The sequence below is a fragment of the Syngnathus acus genome, chromosome 14 (genome assembly GCF_901709675.1).
Source record: "Syngnathus acus chromosome 14, fSynAcu1.2, whole genome shotgun sequence".
NCBI classification, from domain to species: Eukaryota; Metazoa; Chordata; class Actinopteri; order Syngnathiformes; family Syngnathidae; genus Syngnathus; species Syngnathus acus.
In genome coordinates this window covers 7856121-7876900 of record NC_051099.1, presented here as the reverse complement: position 1 = coordinate 7876900, position 20780 = coordinate 7856121, and the positions used below count along the sequence as shown (strand labels likewise).

Genomic DNA, 20780 nt, shown 5'->3' with positions numbered 1-20780 from the left:
CATAGAAGCCAATCACGTAAAAGGGCGTGACAAGCCCGGCGTTTTATATCCGGGTATCGCAACGAATTCACAATATTCCACTGCAATTGTAGAGGACGGAACAGAGCGTTTCCAAACCAAAATCTAACAATGTCTGGAAGAGGTAAAAGCGGCAAGGCCCGTGCGAAGGCTCGGACCCGTAGCAACCGGGCTGGTCTCCAGTTCCCAGTCGGTCGTGTTCATCGTCTTCTCCGCAAAGGTAACTACGCAGAGCGTGTTGGTGCCGGAGCTCCAGTCTACCTAGCAGCGGTGCTGGAATATCTCACCGCTGAGATCCTTGAGCTAGCCGGAAACGCTGCCCGGGACAACAAGAAGACTCGCATCATCCCTCGCCACCTCCAGTTGGCTGTGCGTAACGACGAGGAGCTGAACAAACTTCTCGGCGGCGTCACCATTGCCCAGGGCGGTGTTCTGCCCAACATCCAGGCTGTTCTGCTGCCCAAGAAGACCGGACAGTCTGCTCCGAGCTCCGGCAAGACGGGAAAGAAGGCTTCCTCGCAGTCACAAGAATATTAGCCACATGGCCGCTAACGTTCATCCCAACGGCCCTTTTAAGGGCCACCCAAACTCGTCTAAAGATCAAATGTCCTTTGTGTGTCCTCGTCACATTTTGCTAATAAATTGATTTACTAAAGATGATGGGGCTGCTATTATCGACTAACCGAAGCGCTGATTCCGGCAGAAGCTTAGCATTTCTGGGTGTATTGGCGAGTAAAGTTGCTAGCCACTTTTGTGTTTTAATTCTCGCTGCATAAAGATGAGATGATCACATTGAGGCCCAACTCGAGGTTTGTAACTCTCTAAGTCTTTTGAATGCCAGCCCTGGTCACGTACCCTTTAGCTACCACGTACACTAAAAACTGAAATGAGTGTGAACTTGGTTAGCCGGACAGTTTAGCACAACTAATGCTAGTCAATAAAGCATAACTAAGACACCATGGGCAACTTGAAACGATATAATTTATAGCTGCGATCGTTATGGACATCGATACATAGTCTAATAGTCCTTTTCTGGCTTGTTTATACTTTTTTTTTTTTTAACGTGCGCCTCTATAAACCAACGCACCTCAGCGCCCCTTCTACCGCTAGATGTCGTTGTAGAGTTTTAAATGGCGTAAGATGTGTCCACCTTGAGCAGAGGTGAGCAAAGTATGACTGCTCTTCAGTTTTATCAAAAGTCATGCAATATTTGACGCCTTAATTTAGTAGCATAGACTCTCAAATTTGCTAATCTAATACTTGCTCATTTTTAACTGGTTAGACACATTGATTTCAAATGACATTTAAAAACGAGTTTTACAAAAATAAAAAATCTTGCATGGACATTTTAAATGGTCTTTACTCACCAACAAACGACCCAGCTGTGCTGCCCGAGTGTTTTAAAAATCAAATGGCGCCGTTGAGCCCAAACCTTTTGCTCACCCCTGACCCTGACTCTTCCAATGGCTTATTACTGGAGTTGAAAAAATGTTAAAAGTCGTTGGGCCTATTTGGTTCGTTGTGGATGAGCCAAATTTAATATACAACGTTTGTGAAGATTCCTACTGTCGTCTTATTTGATACTATATCGCGAAGATGTCGGACAGCAGGGGGCGTAAGCCCCACTTGTGATGCTTCTGAGGAAGGCTACAGGATTCGTTGAAAGGACTTAGTGTTAGGTATCTAGTATTGCACCATAATGGGATTTTAAATCCGGTAAAATGAAATAATCTTCCCTGTCTGACCAAAAGAACTGTTTAAATAATTAATATACTAAGTTTAGCAATTGCAGACGTTTCTGACATGTCTGTTTTACTAGCAGCAACAAGCAGCCTGACACACACTGACTTAGTTAAAACAGCACAGGACAGCCTGAACCAATTATTCTGATTTTGACGTGTCCACGAATGCAAAGTGCCAAGCTAAAAATTCCAGCCGGGGAGGAAATTTCAAAATATCCTTTGGCTGTGATGACTGTAATTTCCAGCTGTACACTTTTCAACTGTGACAAAAGCAAAAGTTGGACTTGTTAACACTGGAAATGTCTGCTTCACGTGTTTAACTTGCAGACAATGTTCGTCCAAAGAGGATAAAAGTTCTAGTAAATGTGTTAAAAGTTATTAAATCTAGGGGTCAAATAGTTTTTGAGCCCATAAGGCAACTGTGGGTTGGATTTAACCATAGCATAGGAAATGATAGGTGAGGCAAGTCAGGGCTGGAAAGAGGGATGGGCCTGGCAGCAAGATGCGCGTGGATGCACCGAGTGGAACATAGCATATTTTCCTCTTCTGGAAGAGGAGGAGACTTGAGCAGCTGTCTCGCCTTGTTTGTGCATCATCTTTGATCTAAATGGCTTCACAGGCAACAGGATGATGCTCCCAGCCAGATTGGGTAATGACAAGCTAAAATATTTGTTTGCAGGATTATGGCAGCGTTTGCATGTGGGAAAGAGATGAGATAAAGGGGCTATTGTACCAGCATGACATTGTACTCATGGTTTTTATCCAATTAGGAAACAGTTATGTCCTGTTTACTATGTCATATCTGTGTGAGTTTTAAACATTGTTTTATTGTTTTCCACATCTTGCAGGTGCTTTGCTGACTTAAAGGGCACTCGAAGCAGGTGGAATCACCTCATTTCAGAGCAAGTGAGATCATGAGCTGGAGGCACCATGAATGGACGCGTTTGTTAGGAGTTTGCATGCTCTTCAGGCTGCCTTTGGAGGTCATGTAATGAATTGTTGAGGAGTTACGACGGATGAAGAATTTGCTGAACAGGATTAAGTCCACACGTGCCTGAGTGAGTACAGTATATTTGTAAACTAAAAATTTATTGAGATGAAAATTTTGTGGATGCCCATTCATAGATGTGCATTTTAATCTCTTGGGATTGCTAAATGGGTGGACAGTGACAGGGTGGACATTTCCAGCTAATGTTAGCATTTCATAAGTACATGATGTACCTTTGCTTAGCAACATGATCCCCTTAGCAGGATGACGATGTAGTGTTTAACAAATATGTAGAAACTGCTGCACGTGTATGAAACTGTCTGCACTGCCCTGATAATGACGTGCACGGTCGCTCGCTGTCATAAAAGCCAACTGTTTCCTTTGCCATCTGGTCTAGTCTCTTCTCCCACCTATGTGCGCGCATTCAAGCAGACATTCTGCACACATCTGGTCTCCTGCTCAGTGAAGAATAATTTTTATGACAGCAGGTCACATCGGTTCAACTGTCTACATCTCTCATTTAAAGCAGCATTCCTCAGAAACCTCAGAAACCTCTGTGGTCAGTAAGTCCATGCAGTAGTCCAGCTCAAACTTTAAAGAGAATACGAGGATGAAGGTTTTTGGAAAGTTACATAGCTTCGCAACAGACGTTTCTTTACAAATCAGTCTGCTTTCTTCACAGTTTTTTTTTTTTGGTGTAGTTTTCCATACTGACTCATCTGTTTCATTTCCTGCATCTCCTCTCTGGCCCTGACCATGGGAAAAGACGAGAGGGACCAAAAGTGGGCTCTTTCTCCCACTCACTTCCACTCTCTCTATTGGCCTTTGAGCCCATCCTTTCCTGGGGGACGCCTGGAAAGATAGAGCATGAGTTCGCTCCCTTCCTGTGGTATTTCACTAGCCCATCATGCATGATTATGTCACCATGAATGATGAAATTGCCATTTTAGGTTGAAATACCCCATCTCAAGACCCCCCCCCCCCACCCATCCATCATTCCTACAGCACAATCTCTTGCTCTTCTGTTAGGCTGGTAACACCTGCTTCACCATTAAACATTTTACAGGAAAGAGTTTGACTTGAACCCCTTCTGATCACACAAGGTGGTCCTTGAAAGTTCTCACATGGGATTTTCTGTCACCAAATGGAGGACAAGTAAAATAAAAAAAAATCTACTGTAAGGTCAGGGAAGTAACTCTGCACCAGGATGGGGAGGAGAAGGGGTTGGGAGGAGGGAAAATAGTCAAGGAACTCAGTGGGAGAATCAAAACAGCTTCAGGCCAGACATTAACAATAATGTGGACACCGCTGTATGGAATACTGGCTTGCACATTATTTCATGGATCTTACTCTTTTGGGGACTCTGTGAAGGAGTAGTAAGATGGTATGTGCTGCATGTGCATCAGTAAAAAGTATAATTATTGTCGAATGTTGAGTTGTCGGACTTGCGTTTCTACCATATTGCGTTATCCTCAATTTCATTTTTCAAAGCATATATTTCTCTTAATTTCTTCCTTATTTTGCCCTGTTAAGCAGATGTGATTTCTCTTTAAAAGTCACAGCCCAGACTGTGCGGCTGGTGCTGTCTATTTTCAGAAGCTCATGGCCGCTCTGAAGGACGTACTCGGCCCAATAATGACAGGTTGCTTTAGAAGGCCCCGCATTTGCACGCATTTAAAACTCCTCTCTGGCTTTGGGTGTGTTCGTTGAAATGAGCGAGGCGGCGGGAGCATGTGTGTGTGCATGTGTGAGTCACAAAGACAAGACGCACTCTCCTACGGTGTGTGTCTGCGTGGCATGAGGCCGTGAGCGATGACAGATAGTGGTGAGGGGGGTCGTGCGCTGGCAGGAGAGACGCGAAGGCTCCGGTGTCAGAGCACGCTCTGTTCTCTGTGTCACTGGGCCTACTCAGACTTAGAACACACTGGACAGGATTGTCACATAAAGCGGTTTTGCCTGGCATTCTCATCTGGAGTGACATCAGATGCAGACACAACGCCCTGTTGTCTCAGCCAGTCCAGGCTAAACTTAGAAGGCCGGCAGCTGCGGGTGGTTTGCGGCGTTTCAATGCATTTTTGTCACCCACTGATGTCAGAATATAGCAACAAAGCGCTCGGGCATTTGGTTACTGCATCAGTCATGTGATGCTGTGCCATGAAGCTGGTGTGGTCATTTGGTGAGTCTTGTTGTATTGTATATCATGCAAGGACTCAGGGGTTAACTTCTTTATACACTTGTATGACAGTTCAGTGTTATGACACACACACACACACACACACACACACACACACACACACACACACACACACACACACACACCCACACACACACAGACACACACTTGCCATCTTTCATTTCTATTCACAAAAAAAGCAAGTACTACAAGGCAATTCACAAGTGTAATTGAACAGCTTAGTGATAAAGTGCTGGTTCCAAAAGGGAAAATACAATGCATGCTGTCTATTATTTTGAGAAGTAACAAAGCTGTTTATGTGTCCAGATGTGGCTGCTTGAGTCATGTCTGGATCTTGTCGACTGTTGTTTCCCCCTCTTTTCCTCTCTTCTGATGTGACCATGATGTGCAGACAGCCGGGTGTAATCTGTAACATCTGTCTGCAGAGACAGCGTTTGTATCTGTGTGAGTCATCTTGTTGAAGGTAGAAAATATGATGTGACAAGTCTGGGATTGCAAAAAAAGCCACTCGTGTTGTCAAATCTGTGTTCATCATCAAGAATTTTGCTCAGATTGAGGCGTACGTAAATTGGTGCCACCACTCTAGCCAGCAAGCTCTGGAGAAACAATCCCCCAGTATAATAGGCAGCGTCACGTGGGCTTACAAGTGGGGCATGAGGCTCTCTATGGAAGGCACTGTTCCCATTGTAGTACAACTGTAGTGGCACGATTCCCAGCGCTCTCATTTATTTCCACTCCTCTCTTTCCATGTGTATCTATCGGCGCGTTGCCTTCAGGCGCATCAGGTGTCAGATCATTCGGACATCAGCCCAGCGGACATGGAACGGCGGGGCGGGGGTCAAGTAGAGCGTGGTCGAGAGACACACCAAGTTCTGCAGGTGAGTCATTTGTCACTTCAGGGACAATTAAAGAAGATACAACTGGGTGCTCATTGTAATAAGATATTGTGATTCTTGTTAATTATAAGGACATTTTGGAATGGAAAAAATAAAAACTGTAGTCAATCATTCCAATTAATTTTGCTTTGACAGAGTACTCCTTTAGACCTGATTGAGACTGGCAAATCCTTGAAAGTCCAAGCGGAGCGCCCTCACCTGGTCAGTTTGGGAAGTGGACGCTTGAGCACAGCAATCACCTTGCTGCCACTGCAGGAAGGTAAAGATTTGTTTGTGTCCTATATGTTTCTGCGTATGTGTCTTAAATGAGTGCTACAAACTTCTTTTTGTTTTGATAATGAATCAGTATCAATAATATTGGCCACAACTCCAACAGTTTTAGTTCTTTATTTGTATGCAGTATCATACCTACATCAGTCTGTCTGTCTGTCGTATAATAGAAAACAACGAAATACCGACAGTCGTGGCTTTCCAGAAAATAATCTCGCTTCCAAGAACCCCGACTTTCCAATACAGACTGAGTCAATCATATGACATCAGATATCCAGAGCGTAGCACCTGTCACTCCACTCTTAGCAATGTGTTGACGACATTTGTAACCCCGCCCACCCAGCGTTGACCTCTGTTATGAGCAAACTCCGTCGTTGGCATGCCTAAGAATACATCACTGAGGTATTCAGGGGTGCACGTGGACCTCCAGTAAATGACGCTGGGTAAATGTTTTTGTTGCAGGGAGAACCACACTGGGCAGCGGAGGCACGGACATTGCTCTACTGGGCCCCGGAATTAAAGCTCAGCATTGCTACATTGAAAATCAGGCGGGCACCATTACCTTGTACCCGTGTGGGAACCAGTGCGCCATCGATGGACTCTCCGTCAGCAAACCTTACCGTCTGTCACAAGGTAGAAGACAGCCTTGCCAAAGTGACACATAAGTGACATAAAGCAAGTGTGGAATGTAAATTGTCCTCTTAAGTCAAATTCTCTTACTTTCGTGGCTGTCCCAGTCCTGGCATCTATGTTTACAATAACATTCATACTCACAATGAAAAGGGCATCAACACAGACCCGCCCACTCAGTTGAACCTTTTCTTGGGATCTGAGCCAGCAGCTACACGCAATGTCATTTGCAGCCTGCCATCAGTCGATGTGTGTAGAAGCAGCAGCTGCTCAACAAAAAAATTTATTCGGAGGACCAATGTTTCGAGAAAAGAGGATTTTTTTTTAAAACAAGGATCCCGTGTGGATATTTAATGCTTTTTTATTCCCTTTGTGGAATATCCATTGGATGTAAACCATCATCTCAAGAATTAGACATGCCATTGGAAAAGCTGAGCAAGAAGTCACTCACTGATTAATTTGCACGTGAGTTGAAACTTTTTGACGACCAAAGACTTTGGCTAGGCAGTCTAAAAATAATAACAATATGCCAACTTTGTTTTGAAGGTGACATGAACGCCAATTTAAGAAGACAATGACTTAGTCACATGATCTTTTTCTTTCTTGACAGGCTGCATGCTGTGTTTTGGTCAGTCAACTTTTTTCCGCTTCAACCATCCAGAAGAGGCCCTGAGGATGAAGAACATGTTGCCTGGGGGAAGCCAAACACTAAGCACAACAAAGCCACAACATTCTGGTAAAGATTGCATACAAGATGGCAACAAATGTGTCGTTAATTAGCTCCTTCTGGGCGTTTGCGTCCAACTTGTAATACCTCTGTAACAAAAACACGCACCCATCCTTAAAAGCAAACAATCATATTGTGGTTTGATTTTTGACTTCCACATCTCCGTTTTATTTAGTCTTAGAACCTTTGGTCGTCATCCACAATTTGATTCCAAAATAGCTTGTTGAGAACTAATTATCTGCGACCCAGATTCTTTGAGATGTGGTTCATTTAAATCGCTGCTTTACACTTGAGGTGTGCCCCGATTGTCAAATAGTCTAACCTATTGTGGGTGTAACTTTTTTTTTTTTTTTTTAGTTAGTGGTATTTATTTCATTCTACGCTGACCTTACTGGACATAAAGAATCGTAAAAGGCACCACACCCTGCCCAGCGTTGGGCCCATTCTTTTCTGACCAAGCCCCGGTTTGATGTGAGGCACATGGCTGCACCTTTTATATTTAGCAGCTCCAGATCCCTGAAGGATTACTACACAACCGAATAGCATCACATCCCGACCACATAACACGGGCCCCTCGACATTTATCAGTATCTTAGCCAACAAAGAAACAATGTCTGTATGTGTGTGCAAGAACATATTCAAGCAGGCGTATTCTTCCTTTTAGGGGCTGCCAAATTCAACAGCGTACATTCCTTCTCTGTTTGTTTACTTGTGTTTGTGCAACTGTTCTTCTGAGTGTGTCTCCTAGTTTATTTAACAGCAGTCTTTAAGCACAAGTGTTACTTGCCCCCTTCCTGCAGACCCCCGCAGCATCCTGAATGGGACCCACCAGGTGTTTTCTAGCAACGGCAGCTCCAAAATCAGTACCTTAGTGAAAGATGTCCACGGGAGTCTCTCACAGAAGGTGCCATCGTCCCCCAAAGCGGCGAAAGCGTCACTTCCTCAGCCCGCTCAGAATATGCTCAATGATATAAGCAACGTCACGAGAGATGAGAGCGCTAGCTCTGTGGGAAATTCTCCACTCGTGCCTCCTCGGTCCAATATGCCTGTGCCTCATCCGCGGACATCCCTCTCTACGACCTCAAGCAGTGAGCAGCGAGCACAAGACAGCCCGAAGCTTCTAAGGAATGTCAGGTCAGAGGTCACATCAAGCCCCACAATGCCCAGCAGGGGGTCCGGACAGGGCCTAAGTCACAACGCTTCACCGGCGGCTCCGTCCAGCCCTGGACTGAGAGGTTCCTCCCTTCAGAGGAGACACCCAAGCCCTAGACGAGAACCGCTCCGGACGCCCGAGTCGACCGGATCCACCAGCCTTCCACCTCTGAGTCCTTACATGTCCCGCAGAGGGACTCCAGGATCGCAGAGCGTCAAACCCGTTCAGCAGAGCCCGAAGACTCATCGCAAAGCCGCGGCCCCCTCGAAGGCTGAGGCCATGAGGGCCTTTTACGCCCACAATCCCTCCCCTGTGAACGCAGCAGAGACTGGAAGCAGACATCAGAGCAACACCCTCATCCCGGGTCCTCTGTCGCGCTCATCTCCTGCCACGAGTCCTCGCAGCCAAAGAAAGACCTCTTTTGAGGACATCGAATCATCCAGCATCCTGTCCAACACTATGAAAGCTTATTCCCGGGAGCGCAAGAACAGCATATCTGCCATTAGCGACAATGAGGATGAACTTCTGGAGTACCACCGCCGGCAGAGAGAAGAGAGGTTGCGTGAGCAGGAAATGGAGAAGCTGGTAAGTGTATTGTAGAAATTTCATTTTGAAATAATTTGATCTCAATCAAATTCAAATTGGAGCTTTGGTCTTTTAGTCGACTTATTACTCAACAGTATATTTACTTGCAACATGAAATACCATTCATACTTTCAAAGCAGCATATATTTGACCGAGGGCCCATGCCAAAGTGTCATAGACTATAGATGACATACTTGCTCTCCATCATCCTTCTTTCCACGCCCACTCTAGCCCCCGGCTCCAGCTGACTTTTGACAGCTGAGGCGACCACGGGGGCCAGAGGGTGGCTGATAGCTATTTCAGGAACTCCGAGGTCTCTGATGACAAATAGGACTTACTGGCAATATGCAATTGAATTGGACAATTTACAGGCAAAGATGGGTATGCATTCTTTACATTTATCAGCTACCAACAAGTGGTTGCTACATTTTGATTGAGTCATGCATTAATGAGAAACACTGATTAAACGTAAAACTCTCCAATAGCTAAATAAGAAAATGAGGGAGAGGGTGGCGCTTGTTTTGTAGACTACATATGGTTATATTATGAAATTGTATGAATATGCATAATGACCAGTTCTTCAGAATAGCATCCAGATGCTTGCGATTTATCCGATAAATGTTTCCATCCTGGCTATGCCAATACAAACAAAGGATGTTTATTTTTATGCAGTCAACTTCTCCATTTTGTGCTTATTGGAACCTTAAGAGCAAATTATGGGAGAACAATTTGCAGGAAATATTCTCGTTCTTTTGGGACGCATAACAGTTTTTACGACCAAATGTTGCAGCCAGGAACAAATCAGGAAAATACATTTATTTACTCACTTGTATGCAGTTACTCTTCATGGTGGCTCAAATTTTTGAATGATGAAGAAGACGAGACAAGAGTAACAGGAAATTGTAACCATAGTGCACCATAAATATACAAAATTGGATTTCTAATTCATCTATTTGCTCTAACATAATTTAATTTCATGCTTTGTTAACAGCTTTGAGTGATAAAAACTGGTGAAGAACATATAGGAAAAATACAGAAGTGAGGACAATAAGAGGATTTCCTCTTAGTGTGCAAACCATTAGGGCTGTATAGGCACAATACAATTCACCTCTTGATAAAAGAAAAGGTCACCGCAAGGGAGAAAGTCACAGAATAGAAAAGGTCATTTTAGAATGATCACAAAGGGGAAGTCGCCTAACTTTTTTTTAATATTATCTCAGCACTTACTAAATGACTCACAAGATTTATTTAACATTTCGATTCACTGCAGTTTAAGATGTAATTTTATGACCGCTTTTTATAATAAAACAAGACCTCAGTAAGTTGAATTGTTAATTTTGCTCTCAGTTTGGTGGTTATTTTTACAACCGAGATCACATAAAAGTCAGCTGGCCAAAAGTAGTTGTTTGTTTTGCTAGTCCGTTTTTTTTCCATTCCTAAACTCTAATTTGTGTGCAACGGGAATGATAATGATAATTCTGCTCTCCTATTTTGGTAAATGTGGGCGTTTGCAATTGTTTGCAATTATGAGGGTCATTTGACTGTCACTTGAACAATTTAAAGGGCACTTGGGATTTTAAAATGCCACCCTTGTTCATTTATTAGACTACACATGCTTTGTATACTGTATTCAGTACCAATGATTTAAAAAAAATACACTACTCATGTTACACATAAAATAAGTTCTCATTCGTCAAATAATAAACCAACAATGATTAGTCATGACAAATCAAACCTTATTTAACTGTGCTTGCCCCCTCCTAGACAAAATACACCATCTTAGGGCCTCCTGCTATCACATTACATCCGTCTAGCCATTGCGGCTTTGCGACAGCTGCTCAAATGGGACAGTGTCTCCCAAGCGCAACAGGATCTACTGTATGTCCCAAGTATGAAAGCCTCTTGATGTCTCGCCCCTCTTCCGTACGTAGGAGCGCCAGCGGCTGGAGACCATCCTGAATCTGTGTGCAGGGTATAACCATGAGGACAACGCGGCAGAGCTGGCGGAGGTGGTGAGGAGTGGACTACTAAGGGGAGGGAGGGGTGCAAGTGGCGATATGCAGAGAGGCAAGGAGATCGATGATGAGGCGCAGGCAGAGGAATCCAGCAGCACCGAGAGCACGCATCAAGAGGTGATCAAGTCTTTTTTTAATTCATACTCGGCGGTGTTTTGAATATGAATTTTGGGTCTAATCAATTTGACATTAGTGTGAGGAGGTGCCAGCCAGTCAGGAGCAGATCTACCTGGAAGAGGAGAGGAGCAAGATGTTGGCCAAGGTGGATGACCTGAGGCACAGAGTCAACGAGCTGGAGCAGCAACTAAAAGAGACCAAACAAGAGGTCAAAGCTCATCCAACCTTTATTTGCCCCCCTGCGCGCAGCAGACTGTGACTCCTCCTCATGGGTCCCCTCAGGTGGAGATGGAGCAGGCTCTGCTGCAGGCCGAGAGGCAGGCAGAGCAGGAGCAGGTGGAGGCCGAACGGGAGCAGATTTCTCAGCTTCAGCTCAAACTTAGCCAGTTGAACAAGGCCACTCAGAGGGAGAAGGACAAGGTTTGCACTCACAGCCACAACACCATGAAGCCCAATAAACATCGGATATGCTAGAGTGCCACTTTCTCAAATTTCAACTGATTGCATTGTGATATTGAAGCAAAGCTGCTCTTGCATTTGGAATATGACTCAGACATTTCCCGCACATGCTTAACTGGATTTGATTAACTGCTGATTCAGGCCTTTGTGTGTTTTTTTAATATATATTTCCATCTAATGAGCAACATAACTAGCATTTCAGCTTCTAACCATATGAAAACATGCTTTGTTCTGCTTACTTAAACTGCCTTGGCCCGCATTGCTTGGTTGCATGATTTTGAGTTGTCTTGTTGTTGTTGTTTTGCAAATGAATGTGTGTAGACTAGGGATGGGCTCTTGTATGGAATTCCTTGAGTGATAAAAATGGAAGATTTTGGTTTTGATATACAAAACGTTTTTTTTTACCATTGTTTTTGGCACATGGCATAGAAATCTAACTAGGTTTCCATGATTCCATCCCAAAAGAAATGCAATGATTTATTGAAAGCTTCTCTTAAATTATAAATATCTAAAAGGAATAGCAAATGGCAAGAAAAGTAATTGAAGCCTTAATTTGTTGACAGTTATGAGCTTGTCACCATGGTATAAACACTACCAAGTGACTCAAGTTATTAATCAAAACAATACAACCAGAGAATAGGGGGGGAAAGAAAAACGCCATCAGCTATTGCTTGCGCCCTCTACTGGTTGCTTCTGAGAATTTAATTGCTTTGCCTATACGGAGAGCTCCAACTGAAAAACAGACACCTGCCCATTCCTAGTGTGTACCCAATCTTTGTGTGCGTGTGTTTGTGAGTGTGTGTTTCCATGTGTTTTTAGGGGAGGGCTAATGTCTCAGCTGAGCGGAAGGTCCTGGAAAAGCAGAGGAATGAATACAATGAGCTGAAGAGGCAGTGTGATAAGTGCCCCTTGTCTCTAAGGGAACAGTTACAGGAGCAGCTCAGCAGGGTCAGTGTTCTCACGCAGCCCACTGGCTGGCTACAGTGAGTTACCATGTACTGAACACCAAAGAGCGAGGCACATGCAGACAGACATCATTTAATATAGTAGCTAATATAGGAATAATAATCATTGTGCTCTGATTTCTTCTTTTGTTCTGCCTATCGTTCTTGAAATATCTTACTAGTCAATGCCTTTTGTAAGTATGATGCTGCAGGCTATGCCTTTGCTACGCAAATCGCTTTACTTCCCTCTATCAAAATGAAAGACCAAATCTGTCATTATTAATCTTATTAACATATTTGCGCTAAAACGGCATGCATTGTCACTATAACAACCCCCTTTAATCTTTTAATATTTTCAGACACTACCAGATGCATGTAATGTGGAGGTACAAAAATATGGCGATATTTGCCATATGGTCTAGAAACAGGGTATACAGAATTCATAACATTTGGTGTTTCAACTATTTTGCATAAGGATTAACAGATGAATGATGCTTCTTGATTGCTGATGATTCAGTGCTAAATATTGTATTCAAACTTGTTGTCTGTGGCTGGGTAGAAAGCTGAAGCTCTGGAAGCTGGCTCAAAGCGATTTGAGGAGCTGGAGTTCTGCCAGCTGGAGGAGGAGAGCAGTCTGGAAGAGCGAAAGGAGACTCAGGCCTCGCAGTTTCTTCAGGAGCAAACTGAGTATCACTGCAGCGTGGCCAAGAGGAAGGTGAGACAAAAGCAACACGAACCCCAAAAATGCAGCTCTCATATTTTTGAAATGTTTTTCTCTTCTCAGGAGAAAATGGCCACTCTGGACGCTCAGGTGAAGCAACTGGGCTTACAAGCTACTCATGACTGTGAGAGGATGGCAAAAGAAAGGGCGGCCACCCTGCAGCTCTTACACAAGGTTGCAACTCCAACTACAAGTTAGAACTACATGGCACAAAATGCACTCTAAAATATCCTTCTCCATATAGGAGCAGGACAAATTATGTGCCCTGGAGAACAGGTACCACAGCATGACTTCTGGTAGGAGCTTCCCAAAGAGCAACAGCAAAATGACAGAGGTGAGCTGCATCAAAAGAAAGTGTTAGTGAACGAGTTCCATGCACATAAACACGCCCACGCACACACACACGCCCACACACGCCCATTGTTTTAACTGAAGAACCTTTTTGAACAGGATTTACTCCATATCAACGAACCCGAGCTTGTTTATGAGGACGAGCCCTCGCTTAGCCATTGTCCTTCCTCTACCTTACACGTCCCTTCCCCTGAAGTCTACCCTGTTAGGCTGCAGGAGGTAAAAGCAAACAGATTTATTTTTGAAAGCATTAACAGACTATGGAGTGACATCCTCGCATGTTCATTTGAAATGTAGAAGCCTAGTGTTTGCTTTCTGATTGGTGGGCATGTCTTATCTACCACTCCGGCCACATGATTAGGTATACCAGCACATTGAAATGAGATTCAAAACAAGAGCTGTCTATATAAAGTGAAAAAAATATTTTGATTGATATTATGAGAGTTACTCTTTTCTCTTGTATTGGATCTCAATGTATGATGTAGCTGTGCCTAAAGTGGCGGCTAGCCAGGTTTATCTCTGCTTATCTTTGGCTGTCGATGCAGGAGTACCTCAGGATGTCTGATGTCTATAAGATGTATGGAAACGCTTGTGTGCACCCTCATTCCTGTTCCCCCGCTCCCCTCGCTGTAGCTGACGCTGTGCCATGTGAGGTAGAAAGCCTGCCTGATCTCTGCCGTACGGCCGCGCCCTCTCTCCCTCTTGTTTAGTCCTTCTAATGCAAGCTTCTTCCTTTTCCCCCCACTTTTCCCCGCTCTTCACTTTCCCCCCCTCTCCTCATGGGTCCATTTGAAGGACTACATCACGGTCGGCCAGTTAAGCCACATAATTGGAGTGCAGAGACTCGATCCCTCCTCTTCCTCATCTATTACACTTTTCCAACTTGCCTCCTCTGACTCCACCTTCACGTGCCACACAAGTGGCCCTTCCTCCCTTGTCTCTGCAAAGGTTTGTCGCTTCCTCCAGCCATTAAGGCCACATCAATTAGCCTGTGGATTTTCCTCTTCTGCTAATTCTGCCTAAATGGCCGGCTCCTGTTGATGTTGGCACGCCGCGCTGCTTCACTGCCTCTTTCTCCTTTGGCCGGTCTGCTTTTCATCACTCTAGAGCCAGCCCGAGCTGAGTAGGAATGCAATGGCTCCTATTAACCTCGAGCGCTGGTATCAGGACATCATGGCTGCAGGGGAGCCTCCGTCATGCCCTCCACCACTGCCTGCAAAATCTTTTTCCGCACGCTGGCATGGGCAGGTAAACTCATGACTTGCACTCTCGTCCTGCTTCTTGTGCTGTAACCAGTTAGAATTTCCACTAAAAGCAAGCTCAATGAGAACAAACATCACCACAGCGCTCATTTTTGTTAGGTAGTAAAAGTAGAAGAAAGGGAAAAAATACATGTCAACCACATTAACATTATCATTTATTATTTTAATTCTGCAGAAACAAATTACCATCCTGATTCCTGAGTAATAATCTTTTTTTCCTGATGAATATTTTCAGGGTTGTGTTCCCCTCCCACACTTCATCCTTTCATAGACTTTGACTACAGTGTAAATTGTGTTTGCTAAAGTATTGCATTGATGAGCTTCATAGTATGACCAGTGTAACTTTTGCTCTTTCAGTTGCTGAAGTCCAAATCAGACGGTGAAGTTGGTCACACGGCATCCTGTCCCCCTGTAAGCTACCTTACCACTGCGCCTCACTCCACTCTTACACGTGATAAAACCTCCAAGGTGAGCATGTCGCAAATCAAATAGAATCACATGGTTGTCTGGTGTTGGCATTGTTGATCCTTCTCGCCGTCTTTCAGGGATTACAGTTAATGCTGAGAGAAGAGTCAAATCCATTGGACATGGACTCCAGGAAGCTGAATAAAGGTACTTTGAGTTCAATAAGGGCCGCAGCCAGGCGATTTGGACACAAACTGGAGAAATTGTCAACTGCACTTTGTCTTGTAATAGTCGTAGCAATGACTTAACATTGTCACTAGATGGCACTGTACTCCTATGACAGGCGTCTGCCCATTTTTCTCTTGCACAGATCCATCTCCTACAGTACATCACTCCATCTTGCATCATCACTGTCCACCTAGCGGCAACCAGGCGTACGACACCTTGAGCCTGGAGAGCTCAGACAGCTTGGAGACCAGCATCTCCACCAGCAACTCAGCATGCACCCCAGAAAGGTGACACACTCTGTTTAGAGTGTCTCTTGTCAATACAAGTTAATTGTAAAGTTAGGACCCTTGTTACATCACAATGCGATATTTTTCCCCCCACCCTAGTGCTTCCGGCTTGGAGACCCAGAGGTTGGAAGAGATGGAGAAGATGTTGAAGGAGGCACAGCAAGAGAAAGCCAGGCTCATTGAGCACAGAGTGAGCCCTGCCGAACCGCCAACATTTAAATTGCCCATCCCTGCTCAAATGAATGTGGACGAACCCAGAACCGCAGAACTATAAGTCAGACGTGCTTAACAGCCAACCCACCGTGCTGCCAAGTATAACTCTTAAATCTTTGAAGTGTGACGTTTCGCCATTGAGCTAGGTTGTCTCAAGGTGGTGAAATGCTGTTGTAAGTTTTATTTTGCCTCTTTGAATGGTTTCTACATGTTGACACAACGTACATTTAGCTGCAAGTCTGTAAAAGCAGCAAAGGGTTATTTTACATCAGCAAAGCAAATTCTTCTATACACTGACTTCAGGGATGTATTTGACAAAATCTGCGTTTGGGATTTCAACTCTCCTGTGGCTCCGATTCACTTTGTATTGCAATATTTGCCTACCGTTAACATATTCTCCTTTTTCTCCCTCCCGCCCGCTGTTTTGTCTTCTCCTCTCCCAATCGGCTCCTCGACGTTCCCAGGAGAGGGAGGCGCAGACTCGACGGCATCTGCTGGAGGAGGAAAGGAAGAGGCGTGAGGAGGCCGAGAGGAGGCTTTTTGATGAGACGGCCCACAGGAGGAGGCTGGTGGAGGAGGAGGTCAAGATGAGGGAGAAAAACTTTTCCCAGGTCAGTGGAGGGAAAAGCACAAAGATGGTAGCACTGAAAAAAATCCAGTAAACATCAATATTCAGATTCCTCTGTTCATTTTGAATGCTTTTTTTTTTAAGCGGGCCCTTCAAATCAGTTCTCACTTTTCTCCCCTTTCTGGTGCCCGCTGCCCATGTGTAACATCTACCAAATGCTTTTTACTTTGCAGGCCCGTCCCATGACGCGCTACCTGCCCAACCTGAAGGAGGAGTTTGACTTGCGTGCGCACGTGGAGTCATCGGGCCACAGCATCGACACGTGCCCCTTCGTCATCCTTACCGAGAAGATGTGCAAAGGTCATCTGGTCAAGATGGGCGGCAAAATCAAATCGTGGAAGAAACGCTGGTTCGTTTTTGACCGCCTCAAGAGGAATTTCTGCTACTACGTGGGTAAGAGAGACATTGTATAAATTGGATAGAATTGTTTTCAATATTTATCGAGCCAAGACAAAAAATTCCATACCTAAAAGAAAAAAGAATGAAAAGAAGTGCTCTTCTTTTCTTCCACTAAATCCATTAGGCCCACGGATTCATTTAGAAAAGGCCTCCGATTTAAAGGATCAAGTTGGATTCCGTTCATTATAAACTTTCTGTTGCAAACTTTTGGTCCAAATGTGATGAATGCACTTGAGCCAAAAGCAACACCGAGGGTGTTCTGGATCTTGTTATGTTTCTCAATGTTCATCTGGAAGTAGAGGCTAATTAAAGTTGCACTACGTGGACTCTTCTCCTACTCGAGAGTCCAAATTGACGACGTCAAAATGAGCGACTGGATTTTAAATGAGAACAGCAAGTTATCGGAATACATCGACAATGTGTTTGGACGCGTTACCTTCCAACCAAGGCCAAAAATAATGAGTGAGTCTATTGAAATCACGTGCGGCCATGTTCCCGTGCGTGTGAGCTCACTTGTCTAGCCCTTTCACCCACCTCGCTTCTGATGAAGACGATGGTGATGGTGATGATGATGGTGATGAAATAAGATGCAATGGTTTCCTGAGAAGTGTTTTTCTTGGGTGAAGGCTAGCTCCTGGCTTGTTCGTGACTGATAAAATGAAACTTGCGTCTGAAAAATATTTATCTCATTACTAAGCACTTTTGGCTCACGGAAAAAAAAAAAGGGCAAAGCGGTGGAGAACAAAAAACAACGTTGGCACGATTTCAAAAGGTTGCCTTTAATTTTTAGTGGATGTTTGTCCCTTTTTCATGCAACTTTTTTTTGCTTGTTTGAACAATGGTGTAATATCGAAACACTTTTTTGTTGACAAAAAGATGTCTAGCCGCCTCAGAAGCTTCATCCTGAAGCTTCATTTGACTGAAGGAAAAACAAGTCGGATTAATGGGATGTTGAAGACTTCAGGCAAAGCTTGAAATAGACTTCTAATTAACATTTAGTCAGCCCTGCTTGGATCATGTCTTTGAAAAAAAACTTTATTCTACCTCTGTCTTGTGTATTTGTGCATACTTACCTGTCTGGCATCCCGTGTTAAAATGTGTCATCTTTCTTTTTCTTCTCTCCCAGACAAGCACGAGACCAAGATGAAAGGACTCATTTACTTCCAGGCCATTGAAGAGGTTTATTATGATCACTTACGCATTGCTACCAAGGTAACTGCCGCTTCTCCATTTATTCTGTATTCGTCAGAAATGGCCAACTTGAGTGTGTGGATTGAGAGATTTCCAATAATAACACTCCAAAGGCGTAATCGGATCTGTGCTTATGCAGCCACTTCATCATCGGTACACCTGCACAATCAAATATATCTATTTCATTAGCTATGAAAGGATTAATAAATGGTGCACAGTATATCAAATATATTCATTGTTGAGGAAGTAATACTGTTACCGTGACAACCCAACCCAAATTGGCATGGTGTTTATTTTGTATGCCAAAGTAAGCAACAAGATATGTTTTTATATTTGTTGTGGCTGTTATCTGACATTTCTCAGAGGGGAAAGACGTAACAAGTCCATGTTGCTATCTTTAAAGACAAAAAACGCTAATCTGCCCCTCTCCATTAAATCCCCCAGAGTCCCAACCCGTCTCTGACCTTCTGTGTGAAGACTCACGACCGCCTTTACTACATGGTGGCGCCATCCCCGGAGGCCATGCGGATCTGGATGGATGTCATAGTAACGGGTGCCGAGGGCTACACGCAATTCATGAGCTGAGGGACCTTGCGGAAGGATGACAGAGGGCGCAGAGCCTGAAAGCGAATCAGACCGAAGGTGAAATGGATGTCACAAGGACACCGATGATGTGAAGGCCTGCTGGGCCGCCGAGGGCTTTAAGTCCTGACACAAGTGATCGAAAAGAATTCATGAAGGGGGGGGGCGGGGGGATCTGCCAGCGTTAGGGAGCGATTCTCTCCATCCATCTCGCCTGTGACAATTACATTATTTTGTAAAAACAACGCAGATCGTTTTTGATTGCAGTGTGGTCACTTGTAGCCCTTTCTTGTTTTATAACTTTTTTATTTTCTGTTGTGTTACTTTTAAATAATTTCAAACACTACAATGTAAAGGAAAAGTGCTATTCTTTACGTTGATTATTCATTTGCAACTAGCTGCCAATTACTTTGTTGTTTAATCTTTATATTGCAGCTTTGAGGAAGATATTTTTATTATATCCATACTTGTCTTTATTCTACACAAATATGTAAAAAATAATCCAGATTACATTTTAAAGTCTTATAATGTAATTGTAAATCTACATATGTAAAAATATATTAAAAAAAAAAGTATGGTGCTCCTCTTTTGTTTGTCTGATAAAACGTATTTCTTAATTAATGTGCTAATGATCACAGTCCTATTAATAACCTAAAGTAAAAAAGAGCTGAATGTGTTCCCATTTTAAAAAATACATAAATATTCGTACGGTGCTTAAGAACAATGAGGTTATTTAATTAGTCAACTGCTCCGTTACCTCTGCTGTTGTCAAGTTATTGACCTTGTGAATCTAATTAAAGGATCCCACTAACTCAATGATAATACTTAAAGAATGCATAAAAACAAATGAAACTTCAATCAACCAAATGTGCATGATTCAATCGCAAGTAATTTTGTAATTATATTTTCCTTTTCTTTCAGCAAATAGCAAAAAAATAATACGCATGCAACTATTCCCTTGTTGTATAGCATGTGGCCTATGTGTGTAATGAACTCACACCAGTGCAATACCTGAGGAGACATCACAAACAGAAATCCATCTAACAGGTACTAAATTACATGAACTGCAAAATTTTTCGAGCTAAACGGTTGCCGTGATTACGCCCCCACCACCTCAGCCCCATGTATTCTCTATTCTGTCAAGAAAAATCCAAGTTCATAGTGACTTCCCGAACACCCTCCGTCTCCGCAGACCATTTCCACACCACTTGGCTTTGCTTTGACCTTGAGAGAGCTTTCGCACATCTTTGAGCCTCACGCCGCAGCCGGCAGAATAACAAACAGACCTTTAAGAGGGACATGTGAGCTTATTAGCCGGTTGATAAGTAGGACTGACACTCGGGCTTATGGCTGGTGAAATGCACGCACTGGCCTCAAAGATAGTATCGCGGTTTAGATATTAAGAACATATGAAGCTCCACAGCACAACATGAGATTAGACTCATTTGGGTCATTAAGGAGAAATATTTCCTGCCTTGCCCCAGACATAACACTAGATGAAGGCATCTTTCACCGTGCACAGCATTAGCCTCTTTCTCTCCGTTTGAAGGCGAAGCTAAATAAATGTCATTAATTCAAAATGGGATATACAAATCATTAAATCACAATACAAAAGACTTGTTTTTGGATTTCATGGCAGCAACAATGTTTTTATATCCGGAGGGAAAGCAACACATACTGTGCAGCTCTGACCTAATGAGGCCATCCGAAACATCTCTCCAAACAAGACGGCTCCACACAGTACCATCTCTTTGAATTTCACTCACAGCATACGT

At 43.7% G+C, this 20780-nt stretch overlaps 2 protein-coding genes across 15 annotated transcripts; both read left to right on the top strand.

The window, feature by feature from the left end:
- The first annotated feature begins 45 nt into the window (after positions 1 to 45).
- On the top strand, positions 46 to 673 carry LOC119133849 (histone H2AX). The gene has a single exon (XM_037270035.1). It carries the CDS (start codon positions 130 to 132, stop codon positions 553 to 555), a length of 426 nt encoding a protein of 141 aa, XP_037125930.1. The 5' UTR covers positions 46 to 129; the 3' UTR covers positions 556 to 673.
- A 1588-nt stretch (positions 674 to 2261) lies between these two features.
- On the top strand, positions 2262 to 19591 carry phldb1a (pleckstrin homology-like domain, family B, member 1a). 14 transcript variants are annotated; one of them, XM_037269641.1, is made up of 27 exons: positions 2262 to 2409; positions 2609 to 2818; positions 5719 to 5820; positions 5974 to 6097; positions 6571 to 6741; positions 7349 to 7474; positions 8266 to 9203; positions 11135 to 11335; positions 11412 to 11543; positions 11618 to 11755; positions 12614 to 12742; positions 12921 to 12932; positions 13298 to 13453; positions 13523 to 13633; positions 13704 to 13793; positions 13910 to 14029; positions 14356 to 14463; positions 14606 to 14758; positions 14918 to 15058; positions 15430 to 15540; positions 15618 to 15684; positions 15848 to 15992; positions 16092 to 16182; positions 16670 to 16816; positions 17007 to 17226; positions 18359 to 18444; positions 18868 to 19591. In XM_037269641.1, the coding sequence occupies exons 3-27, from the start codon at positions 5761 to 5763 to the stop codon at positions 19006 to 19008; spliced, it is 3918 nt and encodes a 1305-aa protein (XP_037125536.1). In that variant the 5' UTR covers positions 2262 to 2409; positions 2609 to 2818; positions 5719 to 5760; the 3' UTR covers positions 19009 to 19591. The 14 variants fall into 14 exon arrangements, with proteins under 14 accessions (XP_037125536.1, XP_037125534.1, XP_037125535.1 ...); XM_037269639.1 differs by lacking the exons at positions 2262 to 2409; positions 2609 to 2818 and adding an exon at positions 3978 to 4132; XM_037269640.1 differs by lacking the exons at positions 2262 to 2409; positions 2609 to 2818; positions 12921 to 12932 and adding an exon at positions 3978 to 4132.
- Positions 19592 to 20780: the final 1189 nt, after the last annotated feature.

Bases quoted from the DNA above. Each gene is read 5' to 3' on its own strand.
- LOC119133849 (XM_037270035.1), top strand. From the start codon at position 130: ATGTCTGGAAGAGGTAAAAGCGGCAAGGCCCGTGCGAAGGCTCGGACC.
- phldb1a (XM_037269639.1), top strand. The intron at 14,759-14,917 runs GTTTGTCGCTTC...TCATCACTCTAG, and splicing joins CCTCCCTTGTCTCTGCAAAG to AGCCAGCCCGAGCTGAGTAG. The intron at 15,059-15,429 runs GTAAACTCATGA...TTGCTCTTTCAG, and splicing joins CCGCACGCTGGCATGGGCAG to TTGCTGAAGTCCAAATCAGA.